Source organism: Trichomycterus rosablanca, chromosome 5 (genome assembly GCF_030014385.1).
Source record: "Trichomycterus rosablanca isolate fTriRos1 chromosome 5, fTriRos1.hap1, whole genome shotgun sequence".
In the NCBI taxonomy this organism is placed as follows: Eukaryota; Metazoa; Chordata; class Actinopteri; order Siluriformes; family Trichomycteridae; genus Trichomycterus; species Trichomycterus rosablanca.
The window spans coordinates 27,487,237-27,505,191 of NC_085992.1; the positions used below are offsets into that span (position 1 = coordinate 27,487,237).

The 17,955-nt window shown below is 39.5% G+C and overlaps 1 protein-coding gene across 3 annotated transcripts; it reads right to left on the minus strand.

Moving 5' to 3' along the window:
- Positions 1–1,986: 1,986 nt before the first annotated feature.
- znf318 (zinc finger protein 318) lies at positions 1,987–17,127 on the minus strand. Of its 3 annotated transcripts, XR_010012450.1 has the most exons (13): positions 16,696–17,127; positions 15,561–15,679; positions 14,871–15,405; positions 12,700–13,978; positions 12,513–12,610; positions 11,267–11,366; positions 10,886–11,178; positions 6,097–6,258; positions 5,910–6,000; positions 5,626–5,744; positions 2,417–4,681; positions 2,302–2,328; positions 1,987–2,206 (listed from the first exon to the last, which is right to left on the minus strand). XR_010012450.1 is itself a non-coding variant. In XM_062995930.1 (12 exons), exons 1-12 carry the CDS (start codon positions 16,936–16,938, stop codon positions 2,502–2,504), a joined length of 5,088 nt encoding a protein of 1,695 aa, XP_062852000.1. In that variant the 5' UTR covers positions 16,939–17,127; the 3' UTR covers positions 1,987–2,501. The 3 variants fall into 3 exon arrangements, 2 of the variants coding, with proteins under 2 accessions (XP_062852000.1, XP_062851999.1); XM_062995930.1 differs by having other exon boundaries at positions 1,987–2,505; positions 2,637–4,681; XM_062995929.1 differs by having other exon boundaries at positions 1,987–4,681.
- Between the last annotated feature and the right edge of the window lie 828 nt (positions 17,128–17,955).

Below are 17,955 nucleotides of genomic sequence, written 5' to 3' on the forward strand. Positions count from 1 at the left end.
GTACATGAAGTGCCTGCAGCTGTGAAATAGAGGTACTTTGGTTTAGTTGTACAGGATCACTGAAACATTTATGCACCAATATAAAAATTAATTGTCCTTTTAATCAGGGTGTTTGCATGTAGGTTTCTTCATTTTTTTAATACATGTTTATTTGTAATTTGAGACTAAAAAATACCTTCCATTATTAATTGTCTCTTTTGGTCAAACAAATGTTGTACCTGATATATTTTTATCAATCATTAATTTGAACAACAGATCTTTGAACATTAGATGCTCCCTAAATAAATGCTAGTGGAGTACTTTATACTGTAATTATTTAAAAATATTATTTTATTATAATTATAGTGCAACAAAAACAAGGTGGTCATTTGTTTACTCACTTGAACACTTCTTTGTATTTTCCCCAATTTTCCTTCCAATCTAGTCCCTAGTTCCTATAGTTAATATTTCCCGATCACCTTTCTCTACCTGTACTGCTTCTGACCTCCACTACTGATCGAAAAGGGCTGCACCAATACACATCCCCGTCGACAAGTGATATAGCTGGCTGCTTCTTTTTCATCTGCATGAGTCCGGTTCATTTGGAGATCCATATCGTGCATGTAGCGTCAGGCACCAATGTTCACTATCCCCCATCTCTGTGCAGGCACCATCGATCAACAAGCAGAGGCCATAATCACCCCTGCCATTCACATACTTCGTACAAGCCCCTTGTTGTCCATATAGGTGCCCTGAGCTGAGCTGAGCTTTAAACTTGTGAGTTTGAGCACTACAGCACAAACCATTTCACAATGTTTTTCCAAAATGATCACTGACCAACTTTAGTAAATAGAATCTGCAACACACTCAAAAATATATATATTTTTTTTGTGCAGTTTTAAAAGTAGTCTGTGATAGCTGTTGTCGAAGTTTTCTTTTTATGATGCAGACAGGCCAGTCAAGAACACACACTCAGTCAGATGCCTGGCATTGGCTTGCTGAAATAAGCATGGACTTCCAGAGAAAAATCATCTTCTGGATGGCAGCTCACTTCTCTTTAAAATCTAGTTGTACGCCTCAGCGTCAGTGGTATTTTTTTTACACATTCAAGTCACCCACACCAATGAGAGTGATGCACCCCCATATCATAACAGATGTTGAATAGGTGTGTTTAGTGACAATGTTGACCAGGTCGTAAAACCTCTGAGCCCATGTGGCTACATTTCTCATAGTGGCACAACTGTTTCTGCAGTACTGTCCGAGGGCTTGAACGTCACACCTATTCAAAAGTGGATTCTAGCCTTGCACTACATGGACTGGAATTCCCTGATTCTATTTGAAATATTATGTACAGTAGATGCATTAAACAGTTGTTTTTGAACTGACGTCTCTCACAAAGTGTGGCATCAGGTTGTGAGCCACGACCCTTTGAACCTTTGGTGGATCATTCTTTATACATAATAATGATACCACTGGCTATTAACCTAACCGTAAAATGTTTTAAAAAGTTTAACTCTTATCTGCACATGTACAACATTTTTCTGAGTGTGTTGCAGGCATCAATTTTAAAATGTGTTTCTATTTAAAAACACAATTAAGTTGTTCAGCCAAAACAAAAGTGTTTCCTTTTTAGAAAAAGCAACACACACTAACACTTGTTAGATGTTTTTAGATACAAAGCCCTCATTGACCTGGCTCGTAAGCTTCTTAATCTCACACATACTAGCAGGCAAAGGTTTCTGCTGATGCTTCCCATGCCTTAATCTTGCCATCTAGATATTTACTAATATATTTAATAAATAAAGGAGTACATGGTTATTAGTTTATGCATTAACATGACTACGAAAAACACAAAACTACAGTTTCAGCAGTAAAAAGAAAGGTGCATTCTAGCTATACTGAAATACACTAGGGTCACTAATGCTCATTATAAAAAGGTCTATCAAATGTAACTAAAATTGCAAACTAGCTCATATCTTATATGTAAAAATATCAATAACACACAACAAGACGTCACTGGAGTTTATTTAAACCAGACCATGTACACCAGGAATTAGAGATCAAGTGTATTTTCATACTGAAACTAGATAAGGAACAGCAAAACTGGATCTAAAATGACAACACATAGATCTGGCTTCTATTGAGGTCTTCTTCTGGACCTGTAAAAACACATGTCAAGACAACTCCACACCAGTTCCTTTTTCCTCTGAGCTTGGATCTCTGAATCCTGTATTGAAATATCTTTCATTTACTTAGAAATGTGGTGGAATGGATTTAAACTTAAACTGATCTCAGATAATATAAAAGAATAGTTTACATTACCTTTCCTTTTTAAAGGAACAGTTTCAGCTGCAAATAAAGCGAGAAAAATCAGGGAGTGTAAAACCCTGGACATAAAAAAATTTGTAACATTTCACATGTATTAATGATTCATTACTTGTTGAGAAAATGTTCATTCTTTTAATGGAATCTCCTGTCCAAACCCACTTCAGAATGCTTGTCAGTCCAGCATTTCACTGGCATTACCTGCCAAGAAGTGAAGAGAATATATGAAACAACTTGAAGCCTTAAATCAACGTCACTGATACATCAAGAGGTTAAATGCACGTCCCTAACTTTACAGGATAAAGAATATTTACAAAGAGTCAAAACTGAACTCAAACGTGTCCAGGTTTAGTTGCTCTGTAAAAGAACCTGGTGGAGGAGAGAATGAAAGAGCAATAGCCTCCTCAGAGTCCACAGGATTCTGGTTATCATTTGTTTCCATCATCTCAATGTTCTCCATCATGTCTGAGCTAGTTAAACAGTCCAGGGTGCCTGCTTCATTCTTGGAATCAAGCATCGTCACCTCCATACTCTCATTGTCGCCATACTCTTTAGTTTTTAAGTCTTTATCTACAAGTGGTTTCTCATCCTGGGAATTTTGGTTCAAAGCTGGTGGATCAGACTTTGCTTCTTCTTCTTCTTTAGATGGTTCCTCACACTTCACATCTGATTCAAAGACCTGAGTTGAGTCTTTAGTCTCTGGTCCCTTAGTCTTAGTTGAACTGTTTTCTTGAGTGGTCACCTGACACTCTGAACTGGCTTTAGATTCAAGTTTAAAGCTAGCCTTATTGCTAGAGCTTGAAACTCCAGAGCTAGCCATAGCTCCACCGCCATAGAAAATGTCAAACAAGTCTTTTACTTTCGCCGCTGCTAGACTTGTTTTAGGCTTGACTGATTTAAAAGAAGTAGCACTGGACTGTAGTTTGGGTGGAGGTCTGACCACAATTTGGTTTTGTTTTTCCTTCTCCTGTACACCAGGAGCAGACACATCAGCCTCATAAGTAATCAAACATTCAGTAGAAGCCCTTGGCCTGACAGTATTTACTTCCTGCACTGTGGATGATGGAGCTGATATAACCGTTGCTGCAACTGAAGTAATTGTTTTGGTGGCTGAAGTAGATGTTACCACGGTGGTGTCTGCAGCAGGTGTCGGACTAGATATGTCATCACCTGCAGTTTCCAGCTGCACCTGCTCACCACCAAAAGCCTTGGAGATTAAATCGGCCGACAGCATAGGTTCGTTATCCAGCTGTTTTTTTAGACCTTCAGCAACTGAGGAGACATTGTCTGCAGCAGCTGGTTTGATTTGGTCCTCAACACTGGATTTCCTCAAAAAATTAGAAGTACATGAATTAGGCTGAATTTTAACTTGGTTTATGGCTTCCCATTCATGGGAAGGGTTACCGGTTGACAGTTTTATAGCAATACTTTTGGCAGCAGCCACAGACTTAGCAAATGCATCTTCAGTTTCTTTGTTGGCCTCCTCTGCAGCTCTCTCTTCTTCCTTTATAAACTGTGCTGCCATTCTTTCGGCTTCCTTCTCCAGAGCTGTCTTTTCAGGCTTTTTCCAAGTGAATTTGCCAAAGACAGGACGTGAACTGACGTCCTCATTCTTTTTGCGAAGTTTTGCCAGCATAGCTGGACTTGGCCCACACATAACCTTTGGAGGCTCAGTAGGTTTTGCAGACTCCTTGACATCTTTGGCAGAGGTCTTTTCTCTCTCGTCTTTGCCACCGGCAGGCTTGTCTTTTTGGTGTTGCTTTATATCACTCTTAACCCTTTCCTCTACCTCTTCAGCATCATCCTGCCGTTTAGATTTTGGCCACTTTGACCCCTCTTCCTCACTGTATTTTGGTTTCCTGCCTTCCTCAGTCTCACGACCATACTTATATTTCTTTTCATCATCTCTTCTGTACTTGGACCTTTCATCTTCCTTCCTGTATCTATAGACATCATTGTCTTCATTATGCTTGTACCGATTTTCTTCCTTGTATCTAGATCTCTGTTCCTCATATTTGTATTTCTCTTCATCTATCTTTCTTTGCCTGTACCGCTCTTCATCCTTTCTGTACTTGTTCCTCTCCATTTCTTCCTTTGCATACCTGGTCCTCTCCTCCTTCTCAAATTTAGGATCATACAGTTCCTCTTTAATATTTTTAGATTTTTGTTCATGTTCCTTGCTGTTTGTAGGTCTATACTCTTCTTTATCCTTGTTTTTAGCCCTTTTCACTTCTTTGCTAGACTCTTTCTTCTCGTTCTGGGAGTCGTCATCTTCATGCTTTCGTTTCTGCTCAGTTTGCTTTTTTTGGCTCTCCATGCCGGCCTGGCGATCCAACTTCCTACGCTCCTCATAAAGCGGGGTCTCATATATGTGTTTCTATTGAGGAAATAAGACAGATACAGGTCAGTACGCTAACAGAATCTAAAGAAAACGATACTTTTGGATAGCTAAACAATGAAGTCCAAGCTAGTAAGGACGTTTTCATGTCAGTGTATAAATAAAAAAAAAATATGGCAAAGACTTGCATATAAGATTCAGATAATCAGTAAGCACTTTAAGAAGAATCTGAAGATTTTTAATTCTCTTTATCCTTTATTGTAAAGCTTTATTTAAGTGACAGAAGTACAAAGAAATGACTTTTAGCTGACCTACAGAATTGTTTTTTGTGATTGGGGGTAAAATAAAAGCAAAAAGTTTACAGAATATTTAAGTTATCCCACATTCCACAATAAGCAGGTGAATTGATAACAGCTGATACTATCATGATTAGGATAAGGAACCACCAAAGGCTCTACAAATGAAGATTGGTTGTAGCTCACCACTTTATACCAAACTCCTTGAGAAAATGGTTATTTAGCTCAAAAAGAACATTTCTCAATACAAGATAATCTAGGTCTTTCACCCCCTGGTGTACATAATATTGTAAAATGGCTCTCTTATCATTTGAATGTTTTGCAGGCATCACATTCAAAATCTGTTTAAATGTACAAAATATACCTAAGCTGAAGAAAATATTAGAAATCTTTTCTTTATAATTACGCCAGTTAAATAAAGGTTTAAGAGGATTAACAAATTACATTCCCTATTATAAGAGGATGGGCACACTTATGCAACCATGTTATTCTTTTTCATTGTTATTTTCACCTCTAAACAGTTCATTTGTCAAATGAATCGCACAGATTACAGGTCACAGTAATGGTGGAAATGAACCAAAAATTATATCTTACTCAGATTTTTTTACATCACAAAAACAGAGGTGTTTGTAGACTTTTTATATCCACTACGTGCATGTCTGTGAATATATATGTACTATTAAATACCTTGTATTTCTCATTGTGTACTTGACATGTGACATGGGCCTCTGCACAAACAGGATCACCAAAGAATTCTCTACACAACTGGCAAAAAAATCCCCTCACAGGAATCAAAAACTCAGAGCCTGTAAGAAAAAAGAATCTAGAATGAATCCAGTCACACAAACTGCCTTAGCCTTGTCATGTTGCAGTGAACACAGACAATGTACTGAAATCACTAGATTACTTGAAATACCTAAACTACACATAACAACAAAACTACATATGTATTTTATTTGAGTTGGATCTACCTTTTGCTGGCTTAGAAATAAGTTGACCAGTAGGACGCTTCTTCTCACTTTCAGAATTTGAAGCCCAGGGCCTGTCATAAAGATCTAAAGTCTACAGGAAAAACAACATAACAGAGTAATTCATAAAACAAGTAAATACTATTAAAAGCTAATAAAAACAGACAGTAAATTATTTAAGGTATATTACCTTCCTGTGGGTTTTGCTGTGCAAATGTGTAAAAAAGTCAAACATAGAGCCACTAGTAGTGTTACAGTTTTTGCACCAGTGGTTTCCTGCATCATAGTAGTCAAATAACTCTGATGACTCTGGCTTTTTTGCACTGCTTCCTGGGGTTGATGACTTGCCAGCCTGGTTTATTTAAGGAAGGACAAATTATGAATTAATAAAATAAAGTCAAGACCAGCTTAAAAAAACAACAACTCAAAAACCAATAAAAAGACAAAAACTAGCAAACAAAAACACCTTAATTCCTTCTTATTAAAATTTTACAAAGAAGTCTTACCTTTGTAATTTAGGGCCTCTGTTCCAGTTGATGATGGAGTTACCCAGGCCTAAATAACCCATTTATTTATTATATTTGATGCATTTATTATAGTAGATGCTTTAGGTTTAAGTTTGCTTTCTTAGGTGTAGTCTTTTCAAATAAGCCCTTCAAGTTTCCTTCTAGCTCATATTTTTGTGTTGTAAGTTTAAGAGTGGGACAGTCAATTACCATGTGCTTTATTGTTAAGGGAGGATTACATGATTGACAGGTTTGTGTTCCATCTCCTGTCAGTAAACCTCTATTAGAATCAAGTGGCCAATACCACAAAAATCCAGGTTCAAATCCAGGCTCTGCTATGCAGCCACTGTTGGGTCCTTGAGCAAGACCCTTAACCCTGTCTGCTCCAGGGGCGCCGTAAGATGGCTGGACCCTGCGCTCTGACCCCAGCTACCAAACAAGCTGGGATATGCGAAGAAAGAATTTCATTGTAATGTACATCTATATGTATATATGACAAATAAAGTTTATCTTCATAAATGGTCTGATTTTGTTGGTTGTGAGGGTAGCATGTTTTTCTTCTTATCATGGCTGGTTTCATTATTTTATGAACTAGTAATGTAATGAAAAAATAAAATGTAATGAAAGTGGCTGTTGAGATACATCATAGAAAGATGCACATAACAGTATATTGTGGCAACACGGGTTTTTTTTTTTTGGGGGGGGGGGGGGGGGGATAAACTTCTCTTGCATAAAATCATATATAATTTTTTGAAATATCTTTTTTTGGTTTGAACGACAAATCTTGAAACATTCTTGATTGGTAAAATTCGGTGTTACTGTAATCTTGCAGAAATGTGCAGAAGTAAAAGATGTTTTGCAAAGACAGATGCATTAATGTTGAAAACAAACACATTGGCATTTGTTTTCTTTTTTATTTTCTTTTATTTATGCATTTTCTCCCCCTTTTCTCCCTTTTAGTGTGTCCAATTGCCCCATTGCATCATGCTTCCTCTCCACAAATGCCGATCCCTGCTCTGATTAAGGAGAATGAAGCTAACCCACGCCCCCTCTGACACGTGGGCAGCAGCCGTATGCATTTTATCACCTACACTTTGATGAATGCAGTGCGGATCAGCACTGTGTACGGAGAGACACACCCTGAGAGCACTCTTTTCTCATCTCTGTGCAGGTGCCATCAATCAGCCAGCAGAGGTAGTAATTGCATTAGTTATGAGAGAGAGACCTTATCCAGCTCTGAACAACAGGCCAATCGTTGTTCATGTGGCCGCTTAGCCTAGCCAGGAGGCAGAGCTGAGATTCCATACGATGTATTCGAATCCCAGCTCTGGTTCCAGTGTGTTTTTTTACTGCTGCGCCACCTAAGCGGCAGCATTTGTTTTCTAAAACATGGCCTAAAAATATTTTGGTACAGTTTTGGTAATACAATGCAACTATTTATACACGTTATGTAACGTTTATATAACGTTATTAACAACTAACATTAATAAAATCCTACTAATTTAACAGCTGACAATAAATGTCTTGTTGCACATTTTGCAGTAAAATTCTGCTTTGAAGGAACATAAAGAAAGCCAGCTAAAAATAATTACAAATCAAAAGATGATATCTGTTACAGACATTTTGTTGTGAGCATTTCATGTGCATCCTGTTTGCTTTAATTATCTATGAGATTTGTCTACAGCTCAACGGACTTTCTGACTTTTGTATTGCACACAATACTGGGGCAAAGTTCATCAAGTCACTTAATGTTCTTGAATGGCCCAGCCAAAGCCCAGAGTTAATCATCATCAAATATCTGTGGAGAGACCTGAAAACAGCAATTCACCATCCAATCCAATAAAGCTTTAGAGTATCTGCCAAGAAAAATGGGATAAGCTGCCCAAATTCAGATGTGCAAAGCTAAAAAAAACATTTTAGCTGGAACAGCATCCAGAGATGTACTTTGTTATAAAGTATTGAATAATGGTAGGAGATTTTAGTTTTTCATTTAAATAAAAAAAAAAATGTTTTCACCTCATCAGGGGAACTTAGCATGGACTGATGAGTAAAAATGGCAATTCATTCATTCAAATCCACAACACAGAGTATTCAAATTCCTTGACTTTTTGTGCACCACTGTATATAAAATAAGGCAGTTAGCATTAATAAAACAGTTATAGCATAAGATCATTTTGTATGAGAAGAAATGTTAAATACGTGCTAGGTTCATATTGGAAGAGCACCTTGTGAAAATTAACCTACTAGATTAGTAGCTATGTTGTGACTGGGGAAATTTGTGGGCAGGTGTAAATTAGAAACAACTTAATTGAAAAACATAATATATTAATTTAAAAACAGCACACAAATATATATTTTTTCAGAATAATCACTCAGTCTGCTTAATTCTTAAACTCACTACCATGACCTGCACTATTTTTTAGCCATTTCTTCTACATTCTAGTCATGTGACAAGTGCTTGACTTCACTCAGTGCTTTATCAAAAATCTGCAGATGCTTGCCATAAGCTTTTATGTAAAATAAAGCCCACATGTTGCCTTGTACAATTTAGCAGTCTTACTATTCTTATTAATTACAGATAAGCAACCATGGTATGCCACAACAATGCCAATGTCACTGTAGTGGTGAACATATTGTGATTCGTTTCTATTAATGCATGGGGTAGAAGGGGCTGACAAATGGTTTATGTCTGCAAATTGGAACTACACACTACATAGACAGTATAGGTCTAAGACAAGCAGCTTGGTGTATATTATATTTAAAACCTTTAGGTCACGACTTACCTTGTAAAGCCTATTTTTACAACCCAAAGTCATTTGTTATCATTACTTAATATTTTCCTAAAAGCTTAATAACTTAAAAAATAAATTGCTCAGACCACAGCATTTTAGGATTGATAGAAATCTGGATGACACTTTTATAGTCTGGCTTAAATGTTTCACTTGAGGCATTTATATATTTGTTAAAATAGGAACAATGTTTGAAGTACAGTTAAGTCAGTCCCTCAAAAATAGCTTTTTAATTTTGTGTCCTCTGGGAATTGCATGTGTGTAATCATTTGTATAAAATATTTGTACAGAATGTATGTCCAGTCACAACACATGAAACCTACTTAAGCTTATACACTGATCAGCTATAACATTAAAACCACCTGCTTGTTTCTAAACTCACTGTCCATTTTATCAGCTCCACTTACCATATAGAAGCACTTTGTAGTTCTACAATTACTGACTGTAGTCCATCTGTTACTCTGCATGCTTTGTTAGCCCCCTTTCATGCTGTTCTTCAATGTTCAGGACTCTCCCAGGACCACTACAGAGCAGGTATTATTTGGGTGGTGGGTCATTCTCAGCACTGCAGTGACATTGACATGGTGGTGGTATGTTAGTGTGTGTTGTGCTGGTATGAGTGGATCAGACACAGCAATGCTGATGGAGTTTTTAAACACCTCACTGTCACTGCTGGACTGAGAATAGTCCACCAACCAAAAATATCCAGACAACAGCACCCCATGGGCAGCGTCCTGTGACCACTCATGAAGATCTCAAAGATGACCAACTCAAACAGCAGCAATAGATGAGCAATCGTCTCTGACTACATCTACAAGGTGGACCAACTAGGTGTTGGTGTGTCTAATAGAGTGGACAGTGAGTGGACATTTTATTTAAAAACTCCAGCAGCGCTGCTGTGTCTGATCCACTCATACCAGCACAACACACACTAACACACCACCACCATGTCATTGTCACTGCAGTGCTGAGAATGATCCACCACCTAAATAATACCTGCTCTGTGGTGGTCCTGTGGGGGTCCTGACCATTGAAGAACAGCATGAAAGGGGGCTAACAAAGTATGTAGAGAAACAGATTAACTACAGTCAGTAATTGTAGAACTACAAAGTGCTCCTGTATGGTTTGTTTGTTTATTAGGATTGTAACGTCATGTTTTACACTTTCGTTACACTTTTTTACACTACGTTACATTCATGACAGGAACAGTAGTTACTCATTACACAAGGTTCATCAGTTCACAAGGTTATATCAAACACAGGCATGGACAATTTTAGTGTCTCCAATTCACCTCACTTGCATGTCTTTGGACTGTGGGAGGAAACCGGAGCACCCGGAGGAAACCCACGCAGACACGGGGAGAACATGCAAACTCCAAACAGAAAGGACCCGGACCGCCCCACCTGGGGATCAAACCCAGGACCTTCTTGCTGTGAGGTGACAGTGCTACCCACTTAACCACCGTGCCGCCCGCTCCTATATGGTAAGTGGAGCTGATAAAATTCACAGTGAGTAGAAACAAGGAGGTGGTTTTAATGTTATGGCTGATCAGTGTAAGACTGTTTGTGGCAAAATAAAGTAACTTATCAAAGGTTTTGAATAAAATCTAATTAAAGTGGAAATATGATATACAGTGCCATTTCGCTCTGGACCTACAGTCTATCAGCATGAGCATGAATTCTACCTGAGTGGTGGATGTGCTGGAGGAAGCTTTAGATTTCTCTGGGCTTCGAGGCTCTTTAGACTTGCTATGAGGAGGTGAATGCTCATGGTCCTCACGGCTCTTCAGATTTTTGTGGTCCAGCCCCAGGATTTTTGCCACCTTGACCAGCTCATCATACTTCCTTTCTGCTTCATCATGTTCAGCCCGTAGATTTGAAATCTGGGCCATTACGTTCTCCTGAAGTCGACCAAGTTCCACAAGAATGGGGTCCTTGTGTCCATCTTTCTCCCTTCTCTTTTTTCTTAGAAGCTCACCTAAAAAAAGAAAGTATAGAAAAAGTTACATCATTAAAGCAACTATTCCATTTGGGTAAAAAAGCAATAGAATGTTTAGGGAAATAACCTTGATGTTTTCGCAGTGTCTCCAGCTCCTTTATTAGAGATTCTTTTTTTCTCATTCGGGCTTCTTTGTCCTCCTTTAACTTTATTAGTTCCTCAGTGACCTACCAACAATAAAACTGTTTTTAGGCCCAACACAAAGAACGACTATCTCTGTCTTTTGTAACATCATAACCATAATAATCAGTATTTACTTCCCTTACATTCATTTACAAACATTATAAAGACAAATGAGCAAAAAGTGCTTCTAGTTTTGCCAGGTTGGTTGGAAAGCAGTGGTTTACGGGAATTTCAAGGCTTCACTACATATGTTTGATGGGTTTAAATACTCACACAGTATACCTACTATACCTACTTTTCCCCTTTTTCTCCCGACTGTTTAGGATATCCAATTACCCAATTGCATTATGCTTCCTCTCTACTGATGCCAATCCCCGCCCTGATTGAAAACAGAGAGACTGACACGCCCCCGCCGACACGTGTGCAGCAGCTGACAGCTTCTTTTCATCTGCACGAAGCGAGTTCATGTGCGGATTAGCTTTGTGTACGAAGAGCCACACCCTGATCAACTCATTATCCCTCGTCTCTGTGCAATCGCCATCAATCAGCCAGCAGAGGCCATAATTGCATCAGTTATGAGGAGTCCCTATCCGGCTCCCACCCTGTATAAACAACAGCCAATCGTTGTTCATGTAGGTGCCCAGCCCAGCTAGATGGCAGAGCCGAGTTTCGAACCGACTAGTTCGAAATGTCAGCTCTGGTGTGCTAGCGTGTTTACCGCTGCGCCACATGAGCACCTTAGACCAATAGCTTATTGATTTTCAGGTCCTGCCATGTGATATTTTTTTTTTTTACGCCTTTCGATTACATGCAAATAGGAACCCTCTCTAGGCTTACTGAGCCTCCCTGGTGCCCCCCAATTAAGAACCACCGCTCTGTGTGACTGTTTTTTTACCACTTTAATTCCGTTTGTGGACAGTCTTTACCATATAGATAAACATCACATAGAGATAAGCTGTTTTAATTAAATTCATAAATTTTTTTTTACTCAATCTGTTGGTGGTAGAGTTAGCTGAGTTAGTAATGAATGAATTAATTTTGAATGAATGAAGCATTGTACATGTCAAGTCACTGGAAATGATTATCTTTATAAGATTTAAAATGAACTTTGCCTAAACTAAGAGTAATAACAGTCACCAAAGTTTTTTTTTATTATAAAGTCATATTAATTTTGTTGCCCCTGTAGCTACCTTTTGTTTTTGTTTGGCATTATTCTTTTCTTCAGTCACCCTCCTCTGATTTCCACTGCATGCAATAGTCATGCTATGTATTGGGTCCACCTTTGGTCCTGTGGGGAGATGATAAAAAATGAATTGACTTAGAAGCAAAACAAAAGAATCATTAAATTAGTAAAAAAAAAATTACAGTGTTGTTCACCTTTATCTTTTTCCGCTTCATTAGCCTCTGTATTGATTACTTTAAGGTAGGGTCGCTCAATGGGACTCAGTGGTGGCGGTGGTATACCAGGAGGTGGATACATGGGCCAACCTTGGGGCATATATGACACGTAGTTCCCATATGCGTCATACCCAGGAGGAGGATAGCTAGGAGGCAAAACTCCATGCGTGTGTGCCTGTGGATAGGGAGGCATTTGATGGACAGGGTGAACAGAAAAAGGACTGGTTACAGGAGGCACAGCTTCAGGAGGTGGAGGAGCTGCATTAGTCCATGCAGTTTCTTCGTCTTTAGTCCCAGGCAGAGCCTCTCTCTGGCTCTGACCGATTGACTGTGAAGACCGTCTTTCTTTTGGAACTGATTTCTTTCTGCCACGTCTTGAGGTGTGTTTGTAGCTGCTGCGACTGCCACTCCTGCTCCTACTGCAACTGCTACTTCTATTATGGCTCCCACTGCTGCTGCTTCTGCTGCTACGGCTGCTGCTGCAACTTCTGCTGCGACTTCTATGTCTTGTGTCAGGACAATGCCTCTTAGGGGGCTTTTTAGCAGGATTCTTACCATGGAGGCGTTCCTGTGTCCTGGCAGCCATTTTGCTGATCTCAGCCACACCCAGGTCAAGGCCAATGGTCTTGAGGAGGTCCTGTATCTTTTCGTATTCCTCCACTTCATTGGTAACTTTAGCATCCTGAAGTTCGGTTCCTGGTGGATAATCATGCGGTTCTTCAACCGAGGTCTCACAACGCCTGCCCTGTTTTTTTGAACGACTTTCAGACACTCCATATTCGTCATGCTGTGCACTGTGAGTCTGTGTCACATCTGCTTTTGTTTCACGAAGCAGAACATCAGCTCCAGTATTCTCCAAGACACTCAACAAGCTACTTTGTCCTGATTTCGGCACATCGTTAGCTGGAATGTTGTCCTCCTCCTCTTCATCCCCATAAAGGAACTTCTCTTCATCATCAATATCTACAAAGTTTTTCTTTTTGTCTTGTTGTTGGGCTACTGTCTCTGCCATCACACTGAGAAGCTGAGTAAGGTCTGCATTCTCCTGGCTGCTTCTCCCACAAGGGAAAGAAAAATCATGTCCACTTTCGTTGGCAGGCTGGAGTCTTCTTATTAGGTCTTCAAGAGCACTGGAATTGGGATTTTGAGAAAGGACTGATGCCAACAGAGCTGGGTTTATGTCTTTGCTCACAACACTTAGTAGCTCTTCAGCATCCTTTGAAAGACCATGGCCAGGACTTCGTGGGGAATCGGTTTCCTGAAATAGTTTGACGATAACAGTTTAGTTACAAGCTTTTCCATAGTGTCCTGTTTTTTTTTCTACCCACTTTAGAAATGGCCATGTTTCACCTATCTTGTGTCTAACACAGCAACAACAAATCTGATAGGGGGGTAGTGTTTATATGTGCTTTTTCCCTTTTAAACACATGCAGCCCAGAGCTGCAGCCCAAATATTGTTATTGAGCAAGTCAATGCACTTAAAGTAGTGATTAGTCCGGGTCCTTCTGTGTGGAGTTTGCATGTTCTTCCCGTGTCTGTGTGGGTCTTCTCCGGGAGCTCCGGTTTCCTCCCACAGTCCAAAGACATGCAAATGAGGTTAATTGGAGATACAAAATTGTACATGACTGTTTGACATTAAACCTGTGAACTGATGAATCTTGTGTAACCAGTAACTACCTGTTCTGTCATGAATGTAACCAAGGTGTGTAAAACATGACGTTAATCCTAATAAATAAATTATCTACTTTATTCACAAACTCTTAGACACCACCTGTTTTAATGGCTTAAATGCTGCTCCTTTCTCTCAGAAATTAAAGCAGATCAGTTTTAGGCATAAACAGTGAGAAACACCCTTTCCTATTTAAGAAGGATAGTGCCCTTGTGCAAAAAAAGTCCATAAAGATATTGCTTAAAGAGTTTGGTGTGAACCTTAGTGGACTTAGAGTCCAGATCTTAACAGTTTTGGGATCATCTAATACTAGTGTCAAAAGTCACAACTCTTCAAATTCCCAAACACACACTACAAAATCTTATGTAAGGTCTAGCCAAAAAAGTATAGGCTGTTGTCGCTGCAACGTCCATGAAGTGGAGCACAATGTTTATGTTGCAAAATAAGTAGATTGATTTTATTAAGAGCAGCTTGTGCCTACCTGGTTTATCATGGGAGAATTAGTTTCAGATGAATCAACTCTCTTTTTAAGAATCGATTTAGTGGGCATACTCAGCATGTTCTCCAGTTCTTTACGTCGCCGAGCCCTTTTGAGCTCTTCAAAGTCGTCCTTACGTTTGCTGCCGGCTCTGCGGCCCCTGCTGCTGCTAGAGCTACTGCTTCGACTGCGACTAGGGCTCCTTCTTCTGCTGCGGCACCTTCCCCGACTGAGGCTCCTACTTCGGCTCCTTGCCTTGCTCCTTGCTCTACTTCTTGCCCTGCTTCTGCTCCGACTTCTACTCCTGCTACTGCTGCGTGGTCTGCTGCGCCCGCGACTTAGAGCCCTGCTGCGACTTACAGCACGAGTACGGCTCTTGCTCCTGCTGCGAGGTCGGCTCTTGCTCCTGCTGCGAGGTCGGCTTTTGCTGCGAATTCGGTCTGGACTGCGGCTCCTGCTCCTTCCGTGGCTCCGACTGCTTAATTTTAAGCTGCAATCATCATAGCCTTTGTGGCTCGACCGGTGTGGTGAGTAATCCCTAGAAGTAAAGGCAACACAATGAAACTGATCGTTTTAATGACTAAAAGACACAATGCATCTTTTTTTTTTTTTTTTTAAACCAAGATACACTATTAGGTATGGCATACAATGACACAGGCAACATGGGACTGGTAAATAAAAGGCATTCTTTACCTGGCAGAAGAAATGTCTGGTCCTGCTCTCTGGGAGAGATTTGTCAGCTCATTGCCCACGGTTATAACAAGACTATGGTCAGAGGGTAACCCACCATAAGAGGGTGAAGGGGAATATTTCTGTAGGAAGAGAAGAAAGCACGTAAACAACTAAAGACCAATTTGTATCTAGTTCTATACATGTGACAGTGTATCATTTAGCTTAAATAGCTACTTCTACTTAATCTACATCATTTAAATTTTCTCTGATACAGCTTGTGACCAGCATGCCAGCCAGAATTCTACAAAATGTGTAGGGGTGAACCACTAAAAGCATTTTTATTAGCTCCATCACAGTTTGGTTTGGTAACCTTTGGCAACTGCTCAAAACCTTTTTCTTCATATAATAAATATCAGTAGAACACAATGCAACAACTGTTTTTTGGTTTGTTTTATTAGGATTTTAACATCATGTTTTACACTTTGTTACATTCATGACAGGAGCGGTAGTTACACAAGATTCATCAGTTCACAAGGTTAAATCGTATACACTCATGGACAATTTAGTGTCTCCAATTCACCTCACTTGCATGTCTTGCATGTCTCATGGACTGTGGGAGGAAACCGGAGCTCCCGGTGGAAACCCACGCAGACACGGGGAGAACATGCAAACTCCACATTATTATTATTTATTTAGGAGGCCATCTCCATCCTTAATAAATAAATGACTGACAACACAGACTTGTGTGACAATATTCACCTGCTGCAGGTTACTAAATATTGTAGTACTCATCCTACATGCTGTGCACTTTACTATTATTCCAGACGCTGCTATTTGCCTGTATATAATCTTATAGTTTGTATATTTTGTGTTTCATTTTTCTGTACATTTGTACATTGCTTGTATACTGTATTTATACTGTATTTATACTAGAGAGATATCATCAGCTGGAACCAAATTCCTTGTGTGTATCCACATACAGTACTTGGCCAATAAATCTGATTCTGATTCCCGCTATGTTATAAATGAAAGTGTTGCTTGGTGATAATTCTGTATAACATGATTATTCACTAAAGTAATGCGCACTTTAAATACAGTTTATGAATTAAAAATCGTGCATTATAACGCAGCGTGTTCAGTGCAGGATGGTACATACATGAGCGTAGTCTCTGTGGGATGGCCAGTCTCTGTACTCCTCGCCGGGTCCTTTTACTGGGGATGCGCGGCGGCGCGGCTCGGGACTGGCGCGGTAGTTGGGAGGATAACCGTTACTACTGCTGCTGCTGCTGGGCCGGTACGGGGCTCGGGGGAAAGGTGGAGGAGCACCGCGGGGGTAAAAGCCGTGAGGCGCTGCAAGAGGATAGCCTCCTCTTTGCGGCCTACTGTTTCCTCGGTACATGGCGCCTGTCGCCCGCTTTGTTACAAACCCGTTCCAGGTCTAAGCGTCTGGGGTTACCTAGCTCCAGTCTGCTTATTATATTCACACACGACGCATTTAACATGCACATTAAAACACTACAATACAACATACACAGAATGCAATACGTTTAATCAACGCGCATTTTGGTTTCATCCTGCACTGCCATTTACATACAAACAGGAAGTGATGTACCATCAACCAACACCATCAAAAAAAGTAAAAGAGTCTCTAGTAACTCGCTTTTGATTTTCATATATATATATAAAAAAACATCTAAATATTTCAAAATCGCGTTTAACATTTGTTCGTCTTTGCACCCGTGTTTTGAAAGGCAAGGATGCACATTTTAGCCACATAAATCTTATGAATCAGCTCGTTAGAGTCGACTCTACGTGTTTAATATCTAAAATAAAAGAATCGATTCCTAAAGGAGTCAAAAAGCTCGTGATGCTTACCACACAAGTCAAGTCACCTTCATTTCTAAAGCACATTTAAAAGATGACGTGTGTCAACCAAAGTGCTGTACATTAAAATCAAGTATAAATACCACTCAACTATGCAACATTTAACAAATCATTACCATACATACAAAATAACATACATACACACCAACATATAAATCAAATAAAACCACTAAAACAAAGATGGCTATGATCCAACAAATATTAAAAACTCATTCATTAAGAGGACTCAAATGCCAAAGAAAACAAATGACTCTTTAAATTTGACTTAAAGGCATCTATTGTATTGACTCCTTTATGAAAAGTGGAAGACTATTCCAGAGTCTTGGGGCAGCTACAAAAAAGGCCCTGTCACCCTTGTTTGTTTATTTGGATTTTAACGTCATGTTTTACACTTTGGTTACATTCATGACAGACACATGGTAGTTACTCGTTACACAAGGTTCATCACTTCTCAAGGTTATATCGAACACAGTCATGGACAATTTTGTATCTCCAATTCACTTCACATGTCTTTGGACTGTGGGAGGAAACC